Raw genomic sequence first — 20,200 nt, 5'->3', positions numbered from 1 at the left:
CGCCCTAAGTGGAGGAAGGGCATCCGGGAGGGCGCTGAACACCTCGAGTCTCGTCGCCGAGAGCATACAGAAAACAAGCGCAGGCAGCAGAAGGAGCGTGCGGCAAACCAGACTCCCCACCCACCCTTTCCTTCAACCCCCTGATTCAGGGACTGTAATTCCCATATTGGACTGTACATCACCTGAGAACTCACTTTTAGAGTGGAAGCAAGTCTTCCTTGATTTCGAGGGACTGCCTATGATGAGTGAACATTAAAAAAAAAAATTGTTAGACGATCCTTTTTATAATTATGCTTTCTGTCTGTCCCCTTCCTTGTGCAAAACATTATCCTCAGCAGATAACATGGACAGTAGCTGCCCAGATAATTACCCATACCATTCTGAAATCCGCCACTATGAAATAGAAACATAGAAAATAGGTTCAGGAGTAGGCCATTCAATGAGTTCATGGCTGAACATGCAACTTCAGTACCCCATTCCTGCTTTCTCACCATACCTCTTGATCCCCCTAGTAGTAAGAACTTCATCTAACTCCCTTTTGAATATATTCAGTGAATTGGCCTCAACAACTTTCTGTGGTAGAGAATTCCACAGGTTCACCACTCTCTGGGTGAAGAAGTGTCTCCACATCTCGGTCCTAAATGGCTTACCCCTTATCCTTAGACTGTGATCCCTGGTTCTGGACTTCCCCAACATTGGAAACATTCTTCCTGCATCTAACCTGTCTAAACCCATCAGAATTTTAAACGTTTCTATGAGGTCCCCTCTCATTCTCCTGAACTCCAGTGAATACAAGACCAGTTGATCCAGTCTTTCTTGATAGGTCAGTCCCACCATCCCGGGAATCAGTCTGGTGAACCTTCGCTGCACTCCCTCAATAGCAAGAATGTCCTTCCTCAAGTTAGGAGACCAAAACTGTACACAGTACTCCAGGTGTGGCCTCACCAAGGCCCTGTACAACTGTAGCAACACCTCCCTGCCCCTGTACTCAAATCCCCTCGCTATGAAGGCCAACATGCCATTTGCTTTCTTAACCGCCTGCTGTACCTGCATGCCAACCTTCAATGACTGATGTACCATGACACCCAGGTCTCTTTGCACCTGCCCTTTTCCTAATCTGTCACCATTCAGATAATAGTCTGTCTCTCTGTTTTTACCACCGAAGTGGATAACCTCACATTTATCCACATTATACTTCATCTGCCATGCATTTGCCCACTCACCTAACCTATCCAAGTCACTCTGCAGCCTCATAGCATCTTCCTCGCAGCTCACACTGCCACCCAACTTAGTGTCATCCACAAATTTGGAGATACTACATTTAATCCCCTCGTCTAAATTATTAATGTACAGCGTAAACAGCTGGGGCCCCAGCACAGAACCTTGCGGTACCCCACTAGTCACTGCCTGCCATTCTGAAAAGTACCCATTTACTCCTACTCTTTGCTTCCTGTCTGACAACCAGTTCTCAATCCACGTCAGCACACTACTCCCAATCCCATGTGCTTTAACTTTGCACATTAATCTCTTGTGTGGGACCTTGTCGAAAGCCTTCTGAAAGTCCAAATATACCACATCAACTGGTTCTCCCTTGTCCACTCTACTGGAAACATCCTCAAAAAATTCCAGAAGATTTGTCAAGCATGATTTCCCTTTCACAAATCCATGCTGACTTGGACCTATCATGTCACCTCTTTCCAAATGCGCTGCTATGGCATCCTTAATAATTGATTCCATCATTTTACCCACTACTGAGTTCAGGCTGACCGGTCCATAATTCCCTGTGTTTTCTCTCCCTCCTTTTTTAAAAAGTGGGGTTACATTGGCTACCCTCCACTCGATAGGAACTGATGCAGAGTCAATGGAATGTTGGAAAATGACTGTCAATGCATCAGCTATTTCCAAGGCCACCTCCTTAAGTACTCTGGGATGCAGACCATCAGACCCTGGGGATTTATCGGCCTTCAATCCCATCAATTTCCCCAACACAATTTCCCGACTAATAAAGATTTACCTCAGTTCCTCCTCCTTACTAGACCCTCTGACCCCTTTTATATCCGGAAGGTTGTTTGTGTCCTCCTTAGTAAATACCGAACCAAAGTACTTGTTCAATTGGTCTGCCATTTCTTTGTTCCCCGTTATGACTTCCCCTGATTCTGACTGCAGGGGACCTAGGTTTGTCTTTACTAACCTTTTTCTCTTTACATATCTATAGAAACTTTTGCAATCCGTCTTAATGTTCCCTGCAAACTTCTTCTCGTACTCCATTTTCCCTGCCCTAATCAAACTCTTTGTCTAAATTTCTCCCAGTCCCCGGGTTCGCTGCTATTTCTGGCCAATTTGTATGCCACTTCCTTGGCTTTAATACTATCCCTGATTTCCCTTGATAGCCATGGTTGAGCCACCTTCCCTTTTTTATTTTTACGCCAGACAGGAATGTACAATTGTTGTAGTTCATCCATGCGGTCTCTAAATGTCTGCCATTGCCCATCCACAGTCAACCCCTTAAGTATCATTCGCCAATCTATCCTAGCCAGTTCACGCCTCATACCTTCAAAGTTACCCTTCTTTAAGTTCTGGACCATGGTCTCTGAATTAACTGTTTCATTCTCCATCCTAATGCAGAATTCCACCATATTATGGTCACTCTTCCCCAAGGGGCCTCGCACAACGGGATTGCTAATTAATCCTCTCTCATTACAAAACACCCAGTCTAAGATGGCCTCCCCCCTAGTTGGTTCCTCGACATATTGGTCTAGAAAACCATCCCTTATGCACTCTAGGAAATCCTCCTCCACTGTATTGCTTCCAGTTTGGCTAGCCCAATCTATGTGCATATTAAAGTCACCCATTATAACTGCTGCACCTTTATTGCATGCACCCCTAATTTCCTGTTTGATGCCCTCCCCAACATCACTACTACTGTTTGGAGGTCTGTACACAACTCCCACTAACGTAAATAAAAAAGAAAGGACTCGAAATTCGGTTTTGGGTCATAGCGGTTCTTTTGGCGGAAAATAACCGCTATGACTCCGCTATGATTTTAAGGTTGAACATGTGGGAAAAAATACGCCCGGCTTGAAAAATTGGCGTTGCATGAGGATTCACGGCACAAACTGTGAATTTTCTGCAGCTTTTCTCTGAGGCTGATATCGCTGCGAGTTGGGCCTAGGGAGGGGGGGGAAACATAAAAAAAAATTCCAAAAAATAAAAAAATTACAAAGAATTTAAAAATAAAAAACTTTAACTTGACTTTTTTGCCGGTTTTCATACCCACCGGCGTTCCAAGGGCTGCTCCGACAGGTTTTATCTCGACAGTTTTTTTTTGGTCCTATCTTCAGGTCACCGCTGAGCTAAATACCGGGCGGAAGCGCTTTTTCTAGTCTTGCACGCCGGCGGTCCGCTCCCCAGTGATATTTCAAAACCGCCAGCGCAAGACGTCAGGGAATTTCCCGCTGCACCGTTTCCACTCAAAATGGCGAAATCCCGCCGAAAAACTCGACAGAAGGTGTGGAATTTCCAGCCCCAAGATTTGTATTTACATAACACTTTTGACAACCTCAGGGCGTCCCAATGCGCTTTACAGCCATTGAAGCACTTTCTGAAATGTACTCACCGTTGTAATGTGGGAAACGCGGCAGCCAATTTGCACATAGCAAGATTCCACAAAGGGCAACGCGATAATGACCAGATAATCTGTTTTAGTGATGTTGATTGAGGGATAAATATTGGCCACGACACCGGGGAGAACTCCCTGCTCTTCTTTGAAAGACTACCTTGGGATCTTTTACGTCCACCTGAGAGGGCAGACAGGACCTCGATTTAAAGTTTCATCCGAAAGGTGGCACTGCACTGAAGATTCAGTCTAGGTTTCTGTGCTCAAGTCACTGGAGTGGGACTTGAACCTATGACCTATGTGGGTTTAAATATGTGTTTAAATAAATTTTAAATATGTGAATGTGTTCCAGGGTGACTGTTCTCTCGTGTTCCATCTAACTGGCCCTCTGTTTAAAGCCTCCAACAGCATGCAGCTTCCCGATCACTGATTGGGACATTGTTCCCAGACCTCCAATAATGCTGTTGTCGAACCAAACACTAGGAGCTGTTTAAGTGGTCTGAACTGTCTGGCTAAGACATTTTTTTTAACCCTCTCCCTCTGGGAAAGCACCAAGTCTATAGCTCCCCCGCCTCAAAGACATGGCTGAAGTTAGAAGTGAAGTGAGTTGTACCTTTCATAATGATATTCTATTAATACACACTTTTGCTCTCCTCTCACAGACAGCAGAGTGGCTCAGCACTGGCTAACTGTTTTACATGTTTTTTTTAAAGGCAAAGCCTCCAGAGTCGGTGGGGAACCAGGGATTACCAGAGCCGTCCTCACAAAGATTCAGGTAAATGTAAATGAAGCGTTGTACCTGTACTTGCAGCTGACATTTTGGAGGCTTCCATTGTTGAGGCTTCCGTCCTACATATGTACAGGATGATTGATGAGACACTGTCAGATATAACTTACAGTCCACAAATGCATTGGTTCGATAACGGGTAGTGAGTGAGTTATGGTCACTGCCACAAGTAGGGATATAAATCACATTGTGCAGCACCCGTCATCTATTATGTTTCTACAATGCATTGAGTAAGTAAAATTAAATAGGTACTTTACATATTAACATTCATTTCAAGTGCTATTGATACTGTATTATATTGCATGTGATTTTCACAGTGCCATCTTCCTGAACTACAAAAATTGTTTGATGGGAGATGATAGGGATATGTACTTAGTGCCAGAACCTACAGGGCTGCAGACCAAGAGCTGGAAAGTGGAATTAGGATGGATAGCTCTTTTTCAGCTGGCACAGAAACAATGGGCCGAATGGCCTCCTTCTGTGCCGTAAATTTCTATGATTCTATATCCTTTCGGGTATAATCCTTTTTAGAGGGTGAATTCTTTCTATTCCTCTCTTTAACTAAGATTAGATAATTAATATTGCCACCACGGATTTACAAATGAGCAAACTGTTCTGCCCACCCGCAGTCAGATGCTCTGTATGTACCAGCTTGGCTGTAGAATGAAGTCACCATACGTAATAATATGAAATTAAGCACTATTGTCAAGATGCGATAGCGTTGCCAATAGTGTAAATTGGATGGTTCCTGCTTCTAAAACTCGTTCTCAAAAAAAAATCAATAATGTTTCACGCTATTTGTTTAAACCCCACTTTCATCTCTGATCTGTTGAATGGTGGCGTTTAGTTTGTAGCAACTATTTGGAGATTTTTTTCCTGCTTCAGTTTATTAAGCGATTATGCATGGCCTAGTACATTTTGGACACAGGTTTATCCTATTTCATTCAAGGTGTGTAAGAGTGTTCCAATTTAAAAACACCCTTTACAGTCTAGTTCTATTTTCAGTATCGCTTGAGCAGTGTACTATACTGAAGACCCGTGCAGCTCTGCCAGCCACATCTGGCCTGCTTGACTCTTATTCCAAATCTGCGCCCTATGGTTAGGCCAAAACTAATCTAAATTGTAGCTGACAGGAATTTGGAAGGGAAAGAAATGTGAGACAAGAAAGAAAAAAAACTCATCCTATTTATTCTCAATCTAGCAAACGTCTCGAATGTCAGAGTGGGGTAGGGAAGCTGCAACTGTGCAGTACAGATATGCTCACGTAAATATGTTCCCAGTTTGTGCACAGCCTTTTGTGATATATTTAATAGATTGGACATGTAGCCAATGTTGGCTGGCAAAACCGTCATTGGTAACTGAGGCTGTGGCTTCAGTATTCCCACTGACACCCAGAAATGCAATGGGAGAGCATTGAAGAACTGGTCATCAATCATCCAGAAAAACAAAAGATTGATGTGCAATGTCCGCGGTCCGTGTGTGCGCGGAAAGAATTCTGTATATCAAAGGCTGGACAGGAATGAAATGATTATGGTGGCGAATTCTTGCTGCTTTAGTCTGGGAGAGAGTCTTGTGCAGCTGGTCATGTCACGTTGATTGTATTGATTCATATCGCTAATTGAATACAGAAACAAGTTTAAGTATCAAAAGCAAATGATTGCCGCTGCACTCCAACTGAATATTTAGTGCTAAGAAACATATTTTAAACATCTATCTATCCACTTGGCAAGTGGGATTAAATTTGTAGCATTTACAAAAGAAAGCAGTATTTTCTTATTTTTAAGTGTAGGCTGATGGCTTTATAAGAAATGACAACGCCATTAATAGTTGGTTAATAGAGAAATAAAAATAGTAATCTATGAGGGAGAAGGGAATAGAGGGTTATGCTGTTAGATAAGGATGGATGGGACGAGGCTCGAGTGGAGCATAAACGCCAGCATGGACTGGTTGGACCGAATTTGTGTTTGTGTGCTATATATTCTAATTAATTCCATGTAACGTGCACCTTAGAGTTTGTAAGCACTAAACTGCAGTCTTGTTATGCACATGGCTGTCACAGCATTTGACATCCAGCCAGAATGAGTCAGGCTCGAAGTCCAGGGCTGACTGACACTTATGCTGCTTTTATACTGCACTTCTACCTCTACCTTATAATGCACAGGTCTCTCCCAGCCATTGGAGGGCAAACTCATTCGATCAGTCAAGATCACTCTTCAGCAAGCCCTGTTTTTTTTAGTGGGTGCTCTCTGTTGCCACTGGTAGACTGGTCATCTCCTCTCTGGAGTTTAGAAGAATGAGAGGTGATCTCATTGAAACATACAAGATTCTGAGGGGGATTGACAGGGTAGATGCTGCGAGGTTGTTTCCCCCTGACTGGAGAGTCTAGAACTAGGGGGCCCAGTCTCAGGATAAGGGGTCGGCCATTTAAGACCGAGATGAGGAGGAATTTCTTCACTCAGAGGGTTGTGAATCTTTGGAACTCTCTGCCCCAGAGGGTTGTGAATGTTGAGTCTTGGGAGAGCAGCCCAAGTACACAACACTCCCACATTTGTGTCCAAATTGTGCAACCAGTGTCCATGTGAACCAGCAGCACGGCGAATCCCCATCTTAGCCATGGCAATTTGACCAGTGTGGACCCGGCCAAAGTACTGCCGTCTTGACATCAGCAAGAAGGGTTACCAAATATCTGAGGCTTGCGTCGCAATATGAGATCGATTCATTTTTGGACTGCAGGGGAATCGAGGGATATGGGGATATCGGGATCGGGCGGGAAAGTGGAGATGAGGTCGAAGATCAGCCATGATCATATTGAATGGTGGAGCAAGCTCGAGGGGCCGTATGGCCGACTCCTGTTCCTTATTCTTATGGTGTGGTCTAGTCTCAGTAAATGTATGACCCCAGTGGCAGTATGATGCAACGCAAGGTGGACACAAATGTGGGAGTGCTGTATACTTGGGCTGCTCTCCCAAGACCCGGGCAATGGTGTAAAAGCAGCTTACAGCCCACTCGCTTCCAGCTGGGTAAATTTTTAAAGATTGGATGCCAAACAAAAAAATTAGGTCTTCACCTTAGTCAAGAAAAATGGGAGCTACCACTTCACTCTCCTAGTGTTAGTAATGGAAAAGCCTGAAGTCAGATCACTTGTTGAGTGATGTATGTATTGGCTCCATTTTATAAATGAGACCGTGTTTGAGACCTCTAGTGGTAGTAAGTGGTATTGTATCTTCTGCACATTTTCTCCCTTCTGCAAATCTGATCCCCTGACCCCCTCCTCCACCAGCAGAAATTCTTCATTCTCATCCTATAAAGTTATTTAAGCAGATCTTCCACAGCTGTACAAGATGCTCCTACAGCAGGAATTAACCATCTTTACAGTTTATTTACTAAAATAATCAACATTCGCTGATGGTGGGCTGCACTGAAACGTGTGTGATGTAGCTGAGAGCTCATGCAGGGGGTGTGGCGAGGGTACTGAGTCTGGCAGTGCTGAGAAGCTGCCAACCACAGCTAAAGCTGAGTTAGTGATTGTATCACAGGTTGAGTCCCTTAAGCCATCTGACTGAGTTAACTCCTACCAGACATCAAGTCACTGTTGCAATGAAAGTTGCGCGGTAAACAGATAAAAGAGTAAAGTTAATAGTTCCTGAAACCTATTTTTAAAAAGGATCCTAACCGAGACAGAAGCTCTAAGTATTCAGCCTGCACTCTTTGTATGCTGGCGTACTGTCCAATGTTCCCTTTAACTTTTTTTGGGGTGCACAGCCTCTTTAACAGGCCATGTGGCCCATTCAAAAACATGCATGTTTTTCTCTATTTAAAAGCCAGTGGGCTGGTTCTGCAGGAGCTCCAGACGGTTAACGCTAACTCTGTCTCTCTCCACAGATGCTGCCTGACCCGCTGAGTATTTCCAGCATTTTCTGTTTGTATTCAGTTGGTACAGTTTTTAAACAAATAATTAAACCTTTGGTATCAAAATGAACTCGAATTGATTCCTGAAATATCTTGCTGTACATAACATAAGAATTAGGAGCAGGAGTAGGCCATTCACCCCCTCTAGCCTGCTCCTTCATTCAATAAGTTCATGGCTGATCTTCTACCTCAACTCTACTTTCCTGCACTATCCCCATATCCCTTGATTCCCTTAATATCCAAAAATCTATCAATCTCTGTCTTGAATATACTTGACGACTGAGTCTCCACAGCCCTCTGGGGTAGAGAATTCCAAAGATTCCCCAGCCAGGGGAAACATCCTCCCTACATCTACCCGGTCAAACCCTGAAAGAATTTTGTGTGTTTCAATGAGATCTCCTCTCATTCTTCTAAACTCTAGGGAATATAGGTCTAGTCTACTCAATCTCTCCTCATAATAACCTTTACTGTTAAAGCAATATTAAGAGTATGACTGAACAACAAATAAAAGAATGCTGTGCTTTTAATGTTTTTTATTTGGTTAGCATTGTCCATTTCCTGACAGCCAGTTGTGACCAAGTGGAAGTTCTCAGAATAGCTCCATTATTTAGTTTACACTTGGGCTGTATTGAGAAGCAATACCAGTTTATACAGCAAAACAAAATGGCCACACTTGAAATTGCCTCGCTCCACTCTGCCCCTCTTTTAATACTTACCCCGACTTGGCTTTCTCCTCATCATTAAAATAAGGTTCATTAGTGATTTAAAAAAAATGTTTTTACAAGTAACTTTCTTATAAGAATTGACATGTTTTCCCAGCTCTTGGTAGAATACAGTGCATGCTGCTTTTTAGGCTAAGTGGTATTTGAAGGTACAATACCCCCACAGCAAACATAGACAAAATCACCATCAGTATTATACCGTGAAGAAGTGAAGATCATGAAGAGGGAAGGGCCTCTTTAATGTACCCAATCATTATGGAACAGCTTCCTTTCATAGAGCCTTATGCCGGTAAATGGACCAGTCATTGTAATGGGCTCTACCGGAGAACCGCTGAAGATTTCATTTTGCTGTGGCCTGATTTTTGTGTGATCTGTGCTATTAATAGTTGCTTTAGTTGACTTCCCATCTTTACAGACCAAAAGTAAAGTGTGCATTGTCACATGGGCAGTAGCTGGAGAATCAACTGGCTAGAATCTAGGACAAGTAGCTCTCTTGGCGCCTTTCCTTGTCCTCCTTGTAAGGTGACAACTGTTTATTGATGTTATATATTTCCACAGGTCTGCGACAGACCCCTTGTGTACTTACTAGATACACCTGGTGTCTTTTCCCCACATGTAGAAAGCTTGGAAGTTGGCATGAAGCTGGCACTCTGTGGTATGTTCTGCACCTGTATTTTTGTTAACTGGAGCCTGTGTAAGGTTGTTATATTATGCACATAACACTGATAATTGCAAATTAATAACTCTTATGAAGTTAATGCATTAAAATTACATTCAGGTCAGTGTTTTTGTTGAGCATTGTGCTTATACATTAACCAGTGAAATTCTTTTAGCCTTCAAGAGACTAAAAGTAAAAGCCATGCTTTGCAGATAGACCAACACTGAATATCCAGTGTGTTAGCCACAGAGTGATAGAACACAACTTTATGCTAACAATTCCTTGTGTGCAAGTTCACAATCTTGCTATGGCAATGGAGACAAAAATTAATGAAAGCCCAGGTAATTTCCGCGTAGAAAGCGGGAGTAATTTAGAGGGCAGTTTACCCCAGGTTCTCCATCTCCTGTTGGCAGAATCCTCAAACAGGACACGTTCCTACCTCTGATCCAGGGAATGGTGTAAGCATAGACCCAAGACAAAATACAGGAATATTAGAGGAAAAAAATTTTCTGTGTGCAAACTGTTCTGTATCTATTGTACTGATCCAAAAAAACCCTTCAGGCTAAGATCCTGAATTTTTGCTCAGCAACTAAACAATAGATGCTTTAAAATAATTTGTAGTTAAATTGCATACAATTGAACCGGGTGCAGCAGGTTGGTATGAAACAAAAAAAATACATCGGACCAAACCTGTAACTGAGAGAAATAACTGCAGCGGAAAGGAATTTGAATATGGGAAGAATTTGTTCAGAGATTCTCATCAGGCTTTCATACAAATAGCAGTCACTGTAAATAACTTTCTCATGCATAAGCCCCCCGTCTAATCCTTACATTTCTGGCTATTCTTAAACAATTAGAGCTGTTTTCTAATTAGCTTTAACCATACAAATTAATCTAATTTAACCCTTCACAACCACATAAATAGAGGGAAAATGTGAAAAATGGCAATTTTTTTAGCACTTTCTGATGCTTTGTCAATGATCATAATTCCTGGTATAAATACATCACATCTCTGGCAATATTGAGGAAGTATTTGCCACTGCATTACAATTACAAGTCCTTATGTAAAGAAAGATTCCATCCTTTAGTTCCAGACACTCCTGAGTGACTCATTATCCATTACTTAAGTAGCTGTGGAGTCAGTATTATCAATTTATTCCTTTGAATAACCGTGCCAATGTGCACTGTAAAACCTTATATTTACAAAAATCTTGGAACTAAAGGGTGTCCGTAACTGTGAAGTGTCAGTGTAGCAAGGAAATAATATAAAACTTTTTTAAATGTGTTTTTATATACAGTGAACATCTCAACACATCGCCAAAATATAGCAAGCACTCAAATAAAGTATAGTATTGGACATTACAATAAAGGTTTACGAGGAGCTGAAAAACATGGTCCTTGTAACTCAAAATGATGCCTGCCACACGCCAGTCTTTATCCCTTAAAGGCCATAACTCTACAGTTGCACTATAGCAAATTTCTTCCTCCCATTTCCTATCTCAGATGTGCAATCTATTGCACGTGGCAAGCGTGGCTCAGTGGTAGCACTCTTGCCTCCAAGTCTGATGATTCTGGCTCCAAACCCCACTCAAGAGACTTGAGCACATAATCTAGGATGGCACTGCAGTGCAGTACTGAGGGAGTGCTGCACTGCAAGAGGTGCCATTTTTTGGATGAGCCGTTAAACCAAAGGTCCCGTCTTCCCTCTCAGATGGACGCAAAAGATTCCAGGGTACTATTCGAATAAGAGCAAGGAAGTTCTCTCTGTGCCTAGCCAATATTTATCCCTCCATTCTAAAAAGGGAGGGAGAACAGCCAGTTGTCGTGGTGCACGTTGGTACCAATGACATAGGTAAAAAAAGGGATGAGTTCCTACGAAATGAATTTAAGGAGCTAGGAGCTAAATTAAAAAGTAGGACCTCAAAAGTAGTAATCTCGGGATTGCTACCAGTGCCACGTGCTAGTCAGAGTAGGAATCGCAGGATAGCTCAGATGAATACGTGGCTTGAGCAATGGTGCAGCAGGGAGGGATTCAAATTCCTGGGGCATTGGAACCGGTTCTGGGGGAGGTGGGACCAGTACAATCCGGACGGTCTGCACCTGGGCAGAATCGGAACCAATGTCCTCGGGGGAGTGTTTGCTAGTGCTGTTGGGGAGGAGTTAAACTAATATGGCAGGGGGATGGGAACCAATGCAGGGAGATAGAGGGAAACAAAAAGGAGGCAAAAACAAAAGACAGAAAGGAGATGAGGAAAAGTGGAGGGCAGAGAAACCCAAGGCAAAGAACAAAAAGGGCCATTGTACAGCAAAATTCTAAAAGGACAGAGGGTGTTAAAAAAAACAAGCCTAAAGGCTTTGTGTCTTAATGCAAGGAGTATCCGCAATAAGGTGGATGAATTAACTGTGCAAATAGATGTTAACAAATATGATGTGATTGGGATTACGGAGACGTGGCTCCAGGATGAGCAGGGCTGGGAACTCAACATCCAGGGGTATTCAACATTCAGGAAGGATAGAATAAAAGGAAAAGGAGGTGGGGTAGCATTGCTGGTTAAGGAGGAGATTAAGGCAATAGTTAGGAAGGACATTAGCTTGGATGATGTGGAATCTATATGGGTAGAGCTGCAGAACACCAAAGGGCAAAAAACGTTAGTGGGAGTTGTGTACAGACCTCCAAACAGTAGTAGTGATGTTGGGGAGGGCATCAAACAGGAAATTAGGGGTGCGTGCAATAAAGGTGCAGCAGTTATAATGGGTGACTTTAATATGCACATAGATTGGGCTAACCAAACTGAAAGCAATACGGTGGAGGAGGATTTTCTGGAGTGCATAAGGGATGGTTTTTTCGACCAATATGTCGAGGAACCAACTAGGGGGGAGGCCATCTTAGACTGGGTGTTATGTAATGAGAAAGGATTAATTAGCAATCTCGTTGTGCGAGGCCCCTTGGGGAAGAGTGACCATAATATGGTGGAATTCTGCATTAGGATGGAGAATGAAACAGTTAATTCAGAGACCATTGTCCAGAACTTAAAGAAGGCTAACTTTGAAGGTATGAGGCGTGAATTGGCTGAGATGGATTGGCGAATGATACTTAAGGGGTTGACTGTGGATGGGCAATGGCAGACATTTAGAGACCGCATGGATGAACTACAACAATTGTACATTCCTGTCTGGCATAGAAATAAAAAAGGGAAGGTGGCTCAACCGTGGCTATCAAGGGAAATCAGAGATAGTATTAAAGCCAAGGAAGTGGCATACAAATTGGCCAGAAATAGCAGCGAACCTGGGGACTGGGAGAAATTTAGAACTCAGCAGAGGAGGACAAAGGGTTTGATTAGGGCAGGGAAAATGGAGTATGAGAAGAAGCTTGCAGGGAACATTAAGACGGATTGCAAAAGTTTCTATAGATATGTAAAGAGAAAAAGGTTAGTAAAGACAAACGTAGGTCCCCTGCAGTCAGAATCAGGGGAAGTCATAACGGGGAACAAAGAAATGGCGGACCAATTGAACAAGTACTTTGGTTCGGTATTCACGAAGGAGGACACGAACAACCTTCCGGTTATAAAAGGGGTCGGGGGGTCTAGTAAGGAGGAGGAACTGAGGGAAATCCTTATTAGCCGGGAAATTGTGTTGGGGAAATTGATGGGATTGAAGGCCGATAAATCCCCAGGGCCTGATGGACTGCATCCCAGAGTACTTAAGGAGGTGGCCTTGGAAATAGTGGATGCGTTGACAGTCATTTTCCAACATTCCATTGACTCTGGATCAGTTCCTATGGAGTGGAGGGTAGCCAATGTAACCCCACTTTTTAAAAAAGGAGGGAGAGAGAAAACAGGGAATTATAGACCGGTCAGCCTGACATCGGTAGTGGGTAAAATGATGGAATCAATTATTAAGGATGTCATAGCAGTGCATTTGGAAAGAGGTGACATGATAGGTCCAAGTCAGCATGGATTTGTGAAAGGGAAATCATGCTTGACAAATCTTCTGGAATTTTTTGAGGATGTTTCCAGTAGAGTGGATAAGGGAGAACCAGTTGATGTGGTATATTTGGACTTTCAGAAGGCGTTCGACAAGGTCCCACACAAGAGATTGATGTGCAAAGTTAGAGCACATGGGATTGGGGGTAGTGTACTGACATGGATTGAGAACTGGTTGTCAGACAGGAAGCAAAGAGTAGGAGTAAATGGGTACTTTTCAGAATGGCAGGCAGTGACTAGTGGGGTACCGCAAGGTTCTGTGCTGGGGCCCCAGCTGTTTACACTGTACATTAATGATTTAGATGAGGGGATTAAATGTAGTATCTCCAAATTTGCGGATGACACTAAGTTGGTTGGCAGTGTGAGCTGCGAGGAGGATGCTGTGAGGCTGCAGAGCGACTTGGATAGGTTAGGTGAGTGGGCAAATGCATGGCAGATGAAGTATAATGTGGATAAATGTGAGGTTATCCACTTTGGTGGTAAAAACAGAGAGACAGACTATTATCTGAATGGTGACAGATTAGGAAAAGGGGAGGTGCAAAGAGACCTGGGTGTCATGGTACATCAGTCATTGAAGGTTGGCATGCAGGTGCAGCAGGCGGTTAAGAAAGCAAATGGCATGTTGGCCTTCATAGCAAGGGGATTTGAGTACAGGGGCAGGGAGGTGTTGCTACAGTTGTACAGGGCATTGGTGAGGCCACACCTGGAGTATTGTGTACAGTTTTGGTCTCCTAACCTGAGGAAGGACATTCTTGCTATTGAGGGAGTGCAGCGAAGGTTCACCAGACTGATTCCCGGGATGGCGGGACTGACCTATCAAGAAAGACTGGATCAACTGGGCTTGTATTCACTGGAGTTCAGAAGAATGAGAGGGGACCTCATAGAAACATATAAAATTCTGACGGGGTTAGACAGGTTAGATGCAGGAAGAATGTTCCCAATGTTGGGGAAGTCCAGAACCAGGGGTCACAGTCTAAGGATAAGGGGTAAGCCATTTAGGACCGAGATGCGGAGGAACTTCTTCACCCAGAGAGTGGTGAACCTGTGGAATTCTCTACCACAGAAAGTTGTTGAGGCCAATTCACTAAATATATTCAAAAAGGAGTTAGATGAGGTCCTTACTGCTAGGGGGATCAAGGGGTATGGCGAGAAAGCAGGAATGGGGTACTGAAGTTGAATGTTCAGCCATGAACTCATTGAATGGCGGTGCAGGCTAGAAGGGCCGAATGGCCTACTCCTGCACCTATTTTCTATGTTTCTATGTCAACAAACACCAGGACAGATTACCAGGTTATTCATCTCATTGCTGTCTGTGGGATCTTGCTATGTGCAATTTGGCTGCTGACAACAGTGACTACACTTCAGAGGGCATTTATTGGCTGTGAACTGCTTTGGGATGTCCTGAGAATGTGAAAGGTGCTATATAAATGCAAGATTTTTCTTTCTTCTCTCTATGTAATAGTTTTGTATTTTCTATTTTCCACAGGAACCATATTGGACCATTTGGTGGGAGAAGAAGTAATTGCAGATTACCTACTTTTCATACTCAATAAGCAACAGAAGTTCGAGTAAGAATTGTTTTACAGCCACTTTTGAAGCAGATTCATTTATAGTAGTTCATCCGCAGATCTGAATAGTGCATTTGCACCTATCCTGAATGGAAAGATATTGTTTTATAATATACTAATCAACAACTATGAGGGTCCTGGAATAGTTTGGATAGTCGTGTTTAAGTTGGAAAAACAAGTAATTTGGTTTTCTTCTCTTTGGATAATCAAACTACTGCTAGGTATTCGGGACCTTTATTTATAAGATTCTATGTCTCTCTCTTTCGCTCAAGTCTATGTATCCTCTTTGATTGACAGGGCAGATAGGGATGCAAGGGGGTGTAGAACTAGGTTCACGGTTGTATCAGTGCTTGAGTCTTTGTATTTTAGAAATGTGTAAGAGTGCCCAGTCTCATTTTTCCTCCCTTGGTAAAATGCCTCTGCTGCTGGAATTCACTTCCCAAACTCTTCCACCTTGCTACATTTCTTCCCAACTTCAAAACTTTGCCTTTGGCCTGATTTTTGTCATCTCTCCTGACTCTCCCCCCAGTGCAGTGCTCATTCTCCACTCCTTGTGAAGCAACTTGGGACATTTTGCTACATTAATGGTGCCGTATAAATGCACGTTATTGGTGTGTTCAGGAGTGGAGAACTTTTTATAAGAATGGAAGAAAACGATTTCTATATAGCGCCTTTCACGTCTTACAGCCGTCCCAAAGCACTTCACAGCCAATGGAGTACTTTTGAAATGTACTTCATTTCCCACTGTTGTACGGAAACATGGCAACCAATTTGTGCACAGCAAGCTCCCACAAACAGCAATGAGGTAAATGACCAGACATTCTGTTTTTAGTGGTGTTGGTTGAGCGATAAACATCGGGAGAACTTCCCTGCTCCTGTTCACATTGTGCCATTGAATGTTTTACGTCTACCTGAAAGGACAGATAGAGCCTTGGTTTAACGGCTCATCCAAATGACTGGACCTCCAGCAGTCCAGCACACCCTCAATGCTGTACTGTAATGCCAGCCTAGATTTGGCGCTCAAGTATCTGGAACTTGTACCCTTCACCTTCTGCCTCAGGGGCAAGAGTGCTACCATTGAACCAAGGCTGACACCAAAAAGAGAGCATTAGTTATTTGCCAAGTAAATACCCCCGTCTGGTTTTGATTCAAATCACTCAATAAGATGCTGTGCATTCATTTTCAGCTATGTTGAGCGATACCAGCTGGGAGAGCCCTGTGATGACCTACTGACTGTGCTCAAAAAAATAGCTATAAAATTAGGCAAGACGCAGAAAGTAAAAGCCATCACTGGAGTTGGTAAGTGGTGAATTGTGCTTTACTGTTACTCCTTACGGACATTAAATCCAAATAGTCACTTTATTTTTAAAAAAGGAATTTAAAATGTTGGTGTAAATCATCATCATCATAGGCAGTCCCTCGAAATCGAGGAAGACTTGCTTCCACTTCAAAAGTGAGTTCTCGGGTGATTGAACAGTCCAATATGGGAATTACCGTCTCTGTCACAGGTGGGGCAGACAGTGGTTAAAGGAAAGGGTGGGTGGGGAGTCTGGTTTGTCACATATTCCTTCCGCTGCCTACACTTGATTTCTGCATGCTCTCGGCGATGAGACTCGAGGTGCTCAGCACCCTCCCAGATGCTCTTCCTCCACTTAGGGCAGCCTATGGCCAGGGATTCCCAGGTGCCGGTGGGGATGTTGCACTTTATCAAGGAGGCTTTGAGGATGTTCCTGAAACGTTTCCTCTGCCCACCTGGGGCTCATTTGCCGTGTAGGAGTTTCGAGTAGAGCACTCGCTTTGGGAGTCTTGTGTTAGCCATGCGAACAGTGGGGCCCACCCAGCGGAGCTGGTCGAGTGTGGTCAGTGCTTTGATGATGGGGATGTTGACCTGATCGAGAACACTAACGTTGGTGCTTCTGTTCTCCCAGGAGATTTGCAGGATCTTGCGGAGACAATAGAATGAATAACTGGATCACAATATATCCCAATCAGGAGAAAGCCACACTTAACGCACTTGGGACATTACAGGGTCATTGCTCCTCACTGCATTAGCTGTTATCTATTGTGATGCGTCTTCATATCTGTGTGAGTTCCAGATCTAATTAAAAGCATGCATATTTTATCTTAAGTTGAGTAATACATCAGATACTGGTATTGAATGAAATACTAGAATGTATCGATGCCTCTTCACTAATAATACAAGAATAGGAAGGACCTATTTCCCTTAGCAGAACCAGAGGGCATAGATTTATTGGTAGGATGATTTGAGGGGAAACTTTTTCACCTAGAGGGTGGTAGGGGTCTAGAACTCGCTGCCTGAAAGGGTGGTAGAGGCAGAAACCTTCATCACATTTAAAAAGTACTTGGATATGCACTTGAAGTGCCTGGATAGCTCTTTGTCGGCTGGCACGGACACGATGGGCCGAAATGGCCTCCTTCCATGCTGTAAATTTCTATGATTCTAAGTGATGAGCTTCTGATTGTACTTGATTGAAACTAAACAAGACTGGATAAAACCTACGGTCATTGCTTCAATTTTCCAGGTGATGTGAACATTCTCATGCCAAACTACAGTGCAGCTGCATATGACTTCATCAGAACGTTTCGGAAAGGAGAACTGGGAAAGGTTATGCTGGACTGAAGTTAACGCTACTCGTCTTAAACGCTGAAGAGCAGGAAACCTTACCAAAGTTTTAGGAAGTCCTATGGTATATGTGAGCAGTATTTAAGCCCCTTTAACACAATCACGATTGTCAAGTGATGTGCTAATTTAAAAAATGAAAGTTGCCTCGCTGATGAATATGTCGGGCATGACTGCTGACACATTTAAAATGCAAGGGACGTGCTGTCAGTAAGGTTCAAGAATAAAGACAAAATCACGTGGGAGATCCTTGTACAGCTACCGAATGTTTGGAAACAGCCCCAAAATAATGGTTGCAACAGAAAAAGAGCTGGATAATGAATCCGTCTCAGCACCACACAGCTTCCATTTCAGATCAGGGAAAAATTGTGATTAGTTATAGCGAATAATACACCTGGTACCTTGCAGCAAGTCAGTGAGCAAATCTAACTTCACCTTCCTATTAAATGAGGGAATTTCACATCCACCACCTTTTAGTCAAAGTTAAGTAGAATCTAATTACATTTAGCATCCTTTTTTTGACTATTCATTAAACAGCAAATACTGCTGGTGTCACTGGGAAATCTGATTGTGAGGAATTGCTGAACCACGCAAGTGTGCACTGTAATGGTCACATTTACAATATGCATTTGAATTCAGTTCTTTTGGCTCAGTAACTCTTTTCATCCCATTGTCATGCCTTTAGTATGCGTCATTGTTTTTAAACAGGAATATATAGTTTTTAAGAAAAAAGCTACTGATGAGAATATTCTCTCTAATTGTAGCCGATTTTTGTTTACTGATTACTGATGAATTGTGGCTTGCTATGTTGAACAATCAGTGACTTGATCGTTGAAAAGATTAAAGGTTTGAGTTTCTATTCACATATCCGACTTGGCCAGTTATCTCTGTATAGAATGTGATCCACTCTGAATTGACCCAGATCCACTCGGAATTGACACAGATTCACACCACATTGAGCCACATTCACTCTGCATTCAGTAAAATCTGTTAGGTTTTAACTCCTTCACTGTACAGACTTCAGTGGCATTAGATAATCCTGGTTAACTGATTTATTCAGCAACTGCTCAATCTGTTCTGCTAAAGAATTATTGTACAGTTGAATATGGCATTGTGTCACGTGCATTCAGATGTGTTCATCTAGCCTAGGTGTAGCAGCTATATTTTCTTTAAATTAATATACAAAAGATTACATTTATATAGCGCCCTTTCACAAGCACCAGACGTCTCAAAGTGCTTTACAGTCAATTAAGTACTTTTAGAGTGTAGTCACTGTTGTAATGTAAGAAACGCGGCAGCCAATTTGCACACAGCAATACCCACAAACAACAATGTGAAAATGACCAGATAATCTGTTTTTATGTTATGTTGATTGAGGGATAAATATTGGCCAGGTCACTGGGAATAACTCCCCTACTCTTCTGCGAAATAGTGTCATGGGATCTTTTACGTCCACCTGAGAGCAGACGGAGCCTTGGTTTAACGTCTCATTCGAAAGACGGCACCTCCGACAGTGCAGCACTCCCTCAGTACTGCACTGGAGTGTCAGCCTGGATTTATGTGCTCAAGTCCCTGGAGTGGGACTTGAGCACTTAAAACAGAGATAACACATTAACTAGCTTAATGCAGCTAGTTTCTGAATTTACTTTAGAAAATCAGCGTAATTCCAAAAGAAATGCAACTCCTCTGTGGCAGCTAAAAGGCATCCATTCCCTTTGTAAAAATGGCATGTGGGTACACTCCAGCCAGTCAACAAAGAGGATTCCAACAGCACGCATTCACTGCCCAGCATCACCATCCATGCTCTTAAATCTCTTTCCCAATTGTGAAAACTCTTATGATTTTTTTTTCAATGCATTCGATTCAGACTTAAACAAATTTGAAAAAAGTGATGATTGTGGTGATGTACTTTATGTAGGACAGGGCATCCTAGTCGGATCCATATTTGTGTATTGCAGCTGCACTGATAATGTATCATAAAATGTAAATGATAGAAGACAATAAAAATACAAATTGGTTCAAGCAATTTTTTAAAACCATATTGAACACATGATGTGGCTAAATGCATCATTTTCACTTACCCATAATTAAACTTCCATTACATACTTTAAGGATGTGCATTATTAAATCAATATTATGCTATAGTTTGAAGAATAGCCACGTGAGTCTGGTTTCTAGTACAAGCAGGGTTTTCTGTTATGTAGCCATCAGCAGAAACACTTGTGACAAACTTGGTCAGATCTTGGGTGTGATAATCTGTGAAAGAGAATAGTTTCACTTTGCAACCCTTTTATTTCTGCACTTCTTCAGTATAAT

At 42.7% G+C, this 20,200-nt stretch overlaps 1 protein-coding gene across 2 annotated transcripts in view; it reads left to right on the top strand.

Moving 5' to 3' along the window:
* mtg1 (mitochondrial ribosome-associated GTPase 1) overlaps nucleotides 1-19,910 on the top strand; it is a 34,633-nt gene extending 14,723 nt beyond the window's left edge. Inside the window, exons 7-12 of one of the 2 annotated variants that reach the window (XR_011588330.1) lie at nucleotides 4,330-4,391; nucleotides 9,593-9,689; nucleotides 15,162-15,243; nucleotides 16,430-16,542; nucleotides 17,172-17,328; nucleotides 17,787-17,866. Coding sequence is in view for 1 of the 2 variants with exons in the window: in XM_070865378.1 (XP_070721479.1) it covers nucleotides 4,330-4,391; nucleotides 9,593-9,689; nucleotides 15,162-15,243; nucleotides 16,430-16,542; nucleotides 17,787-17,884 (452 nt within the window). In the remaining variant the exon portion in view is untranslated. Of the gene's footprint in view, nucleotides 1-4,329; nucleotides 4,392-9,592; nucleotides 9,690-15,161; nucleotides 15,244-16,429; nucleotides 16,543-17,171; nucleotides 17,329-17,786 lie in introns of both variants that reach the window. The other variant, XM_070865378.1, reaches the window with a different exon arrangement.
* The last annotated feature ends 290 nt before the right edge of the window (nucleotides 19,911-20,200 follow it).

Source organism: Pristiophorus japonicus, chromosome 22 (genome assembly GCF_044704955.1).
Source record: "Pristiophorus japonicus isolate sPriJap1 chromosome 22, sPriJap1.hap1, whole genome shotgun sequence".
Lineage (NCBI taxonomy): Eukaryota > Metazoa > Chordata > Chondrichthyes > Pristiophoridae > Pristiophorus > Pristiophorus japonicus.
Note: the sequence above shows the minus strand (reverse complement) of the source record. Positions and strands in the feature narration are given on the sequence as shown.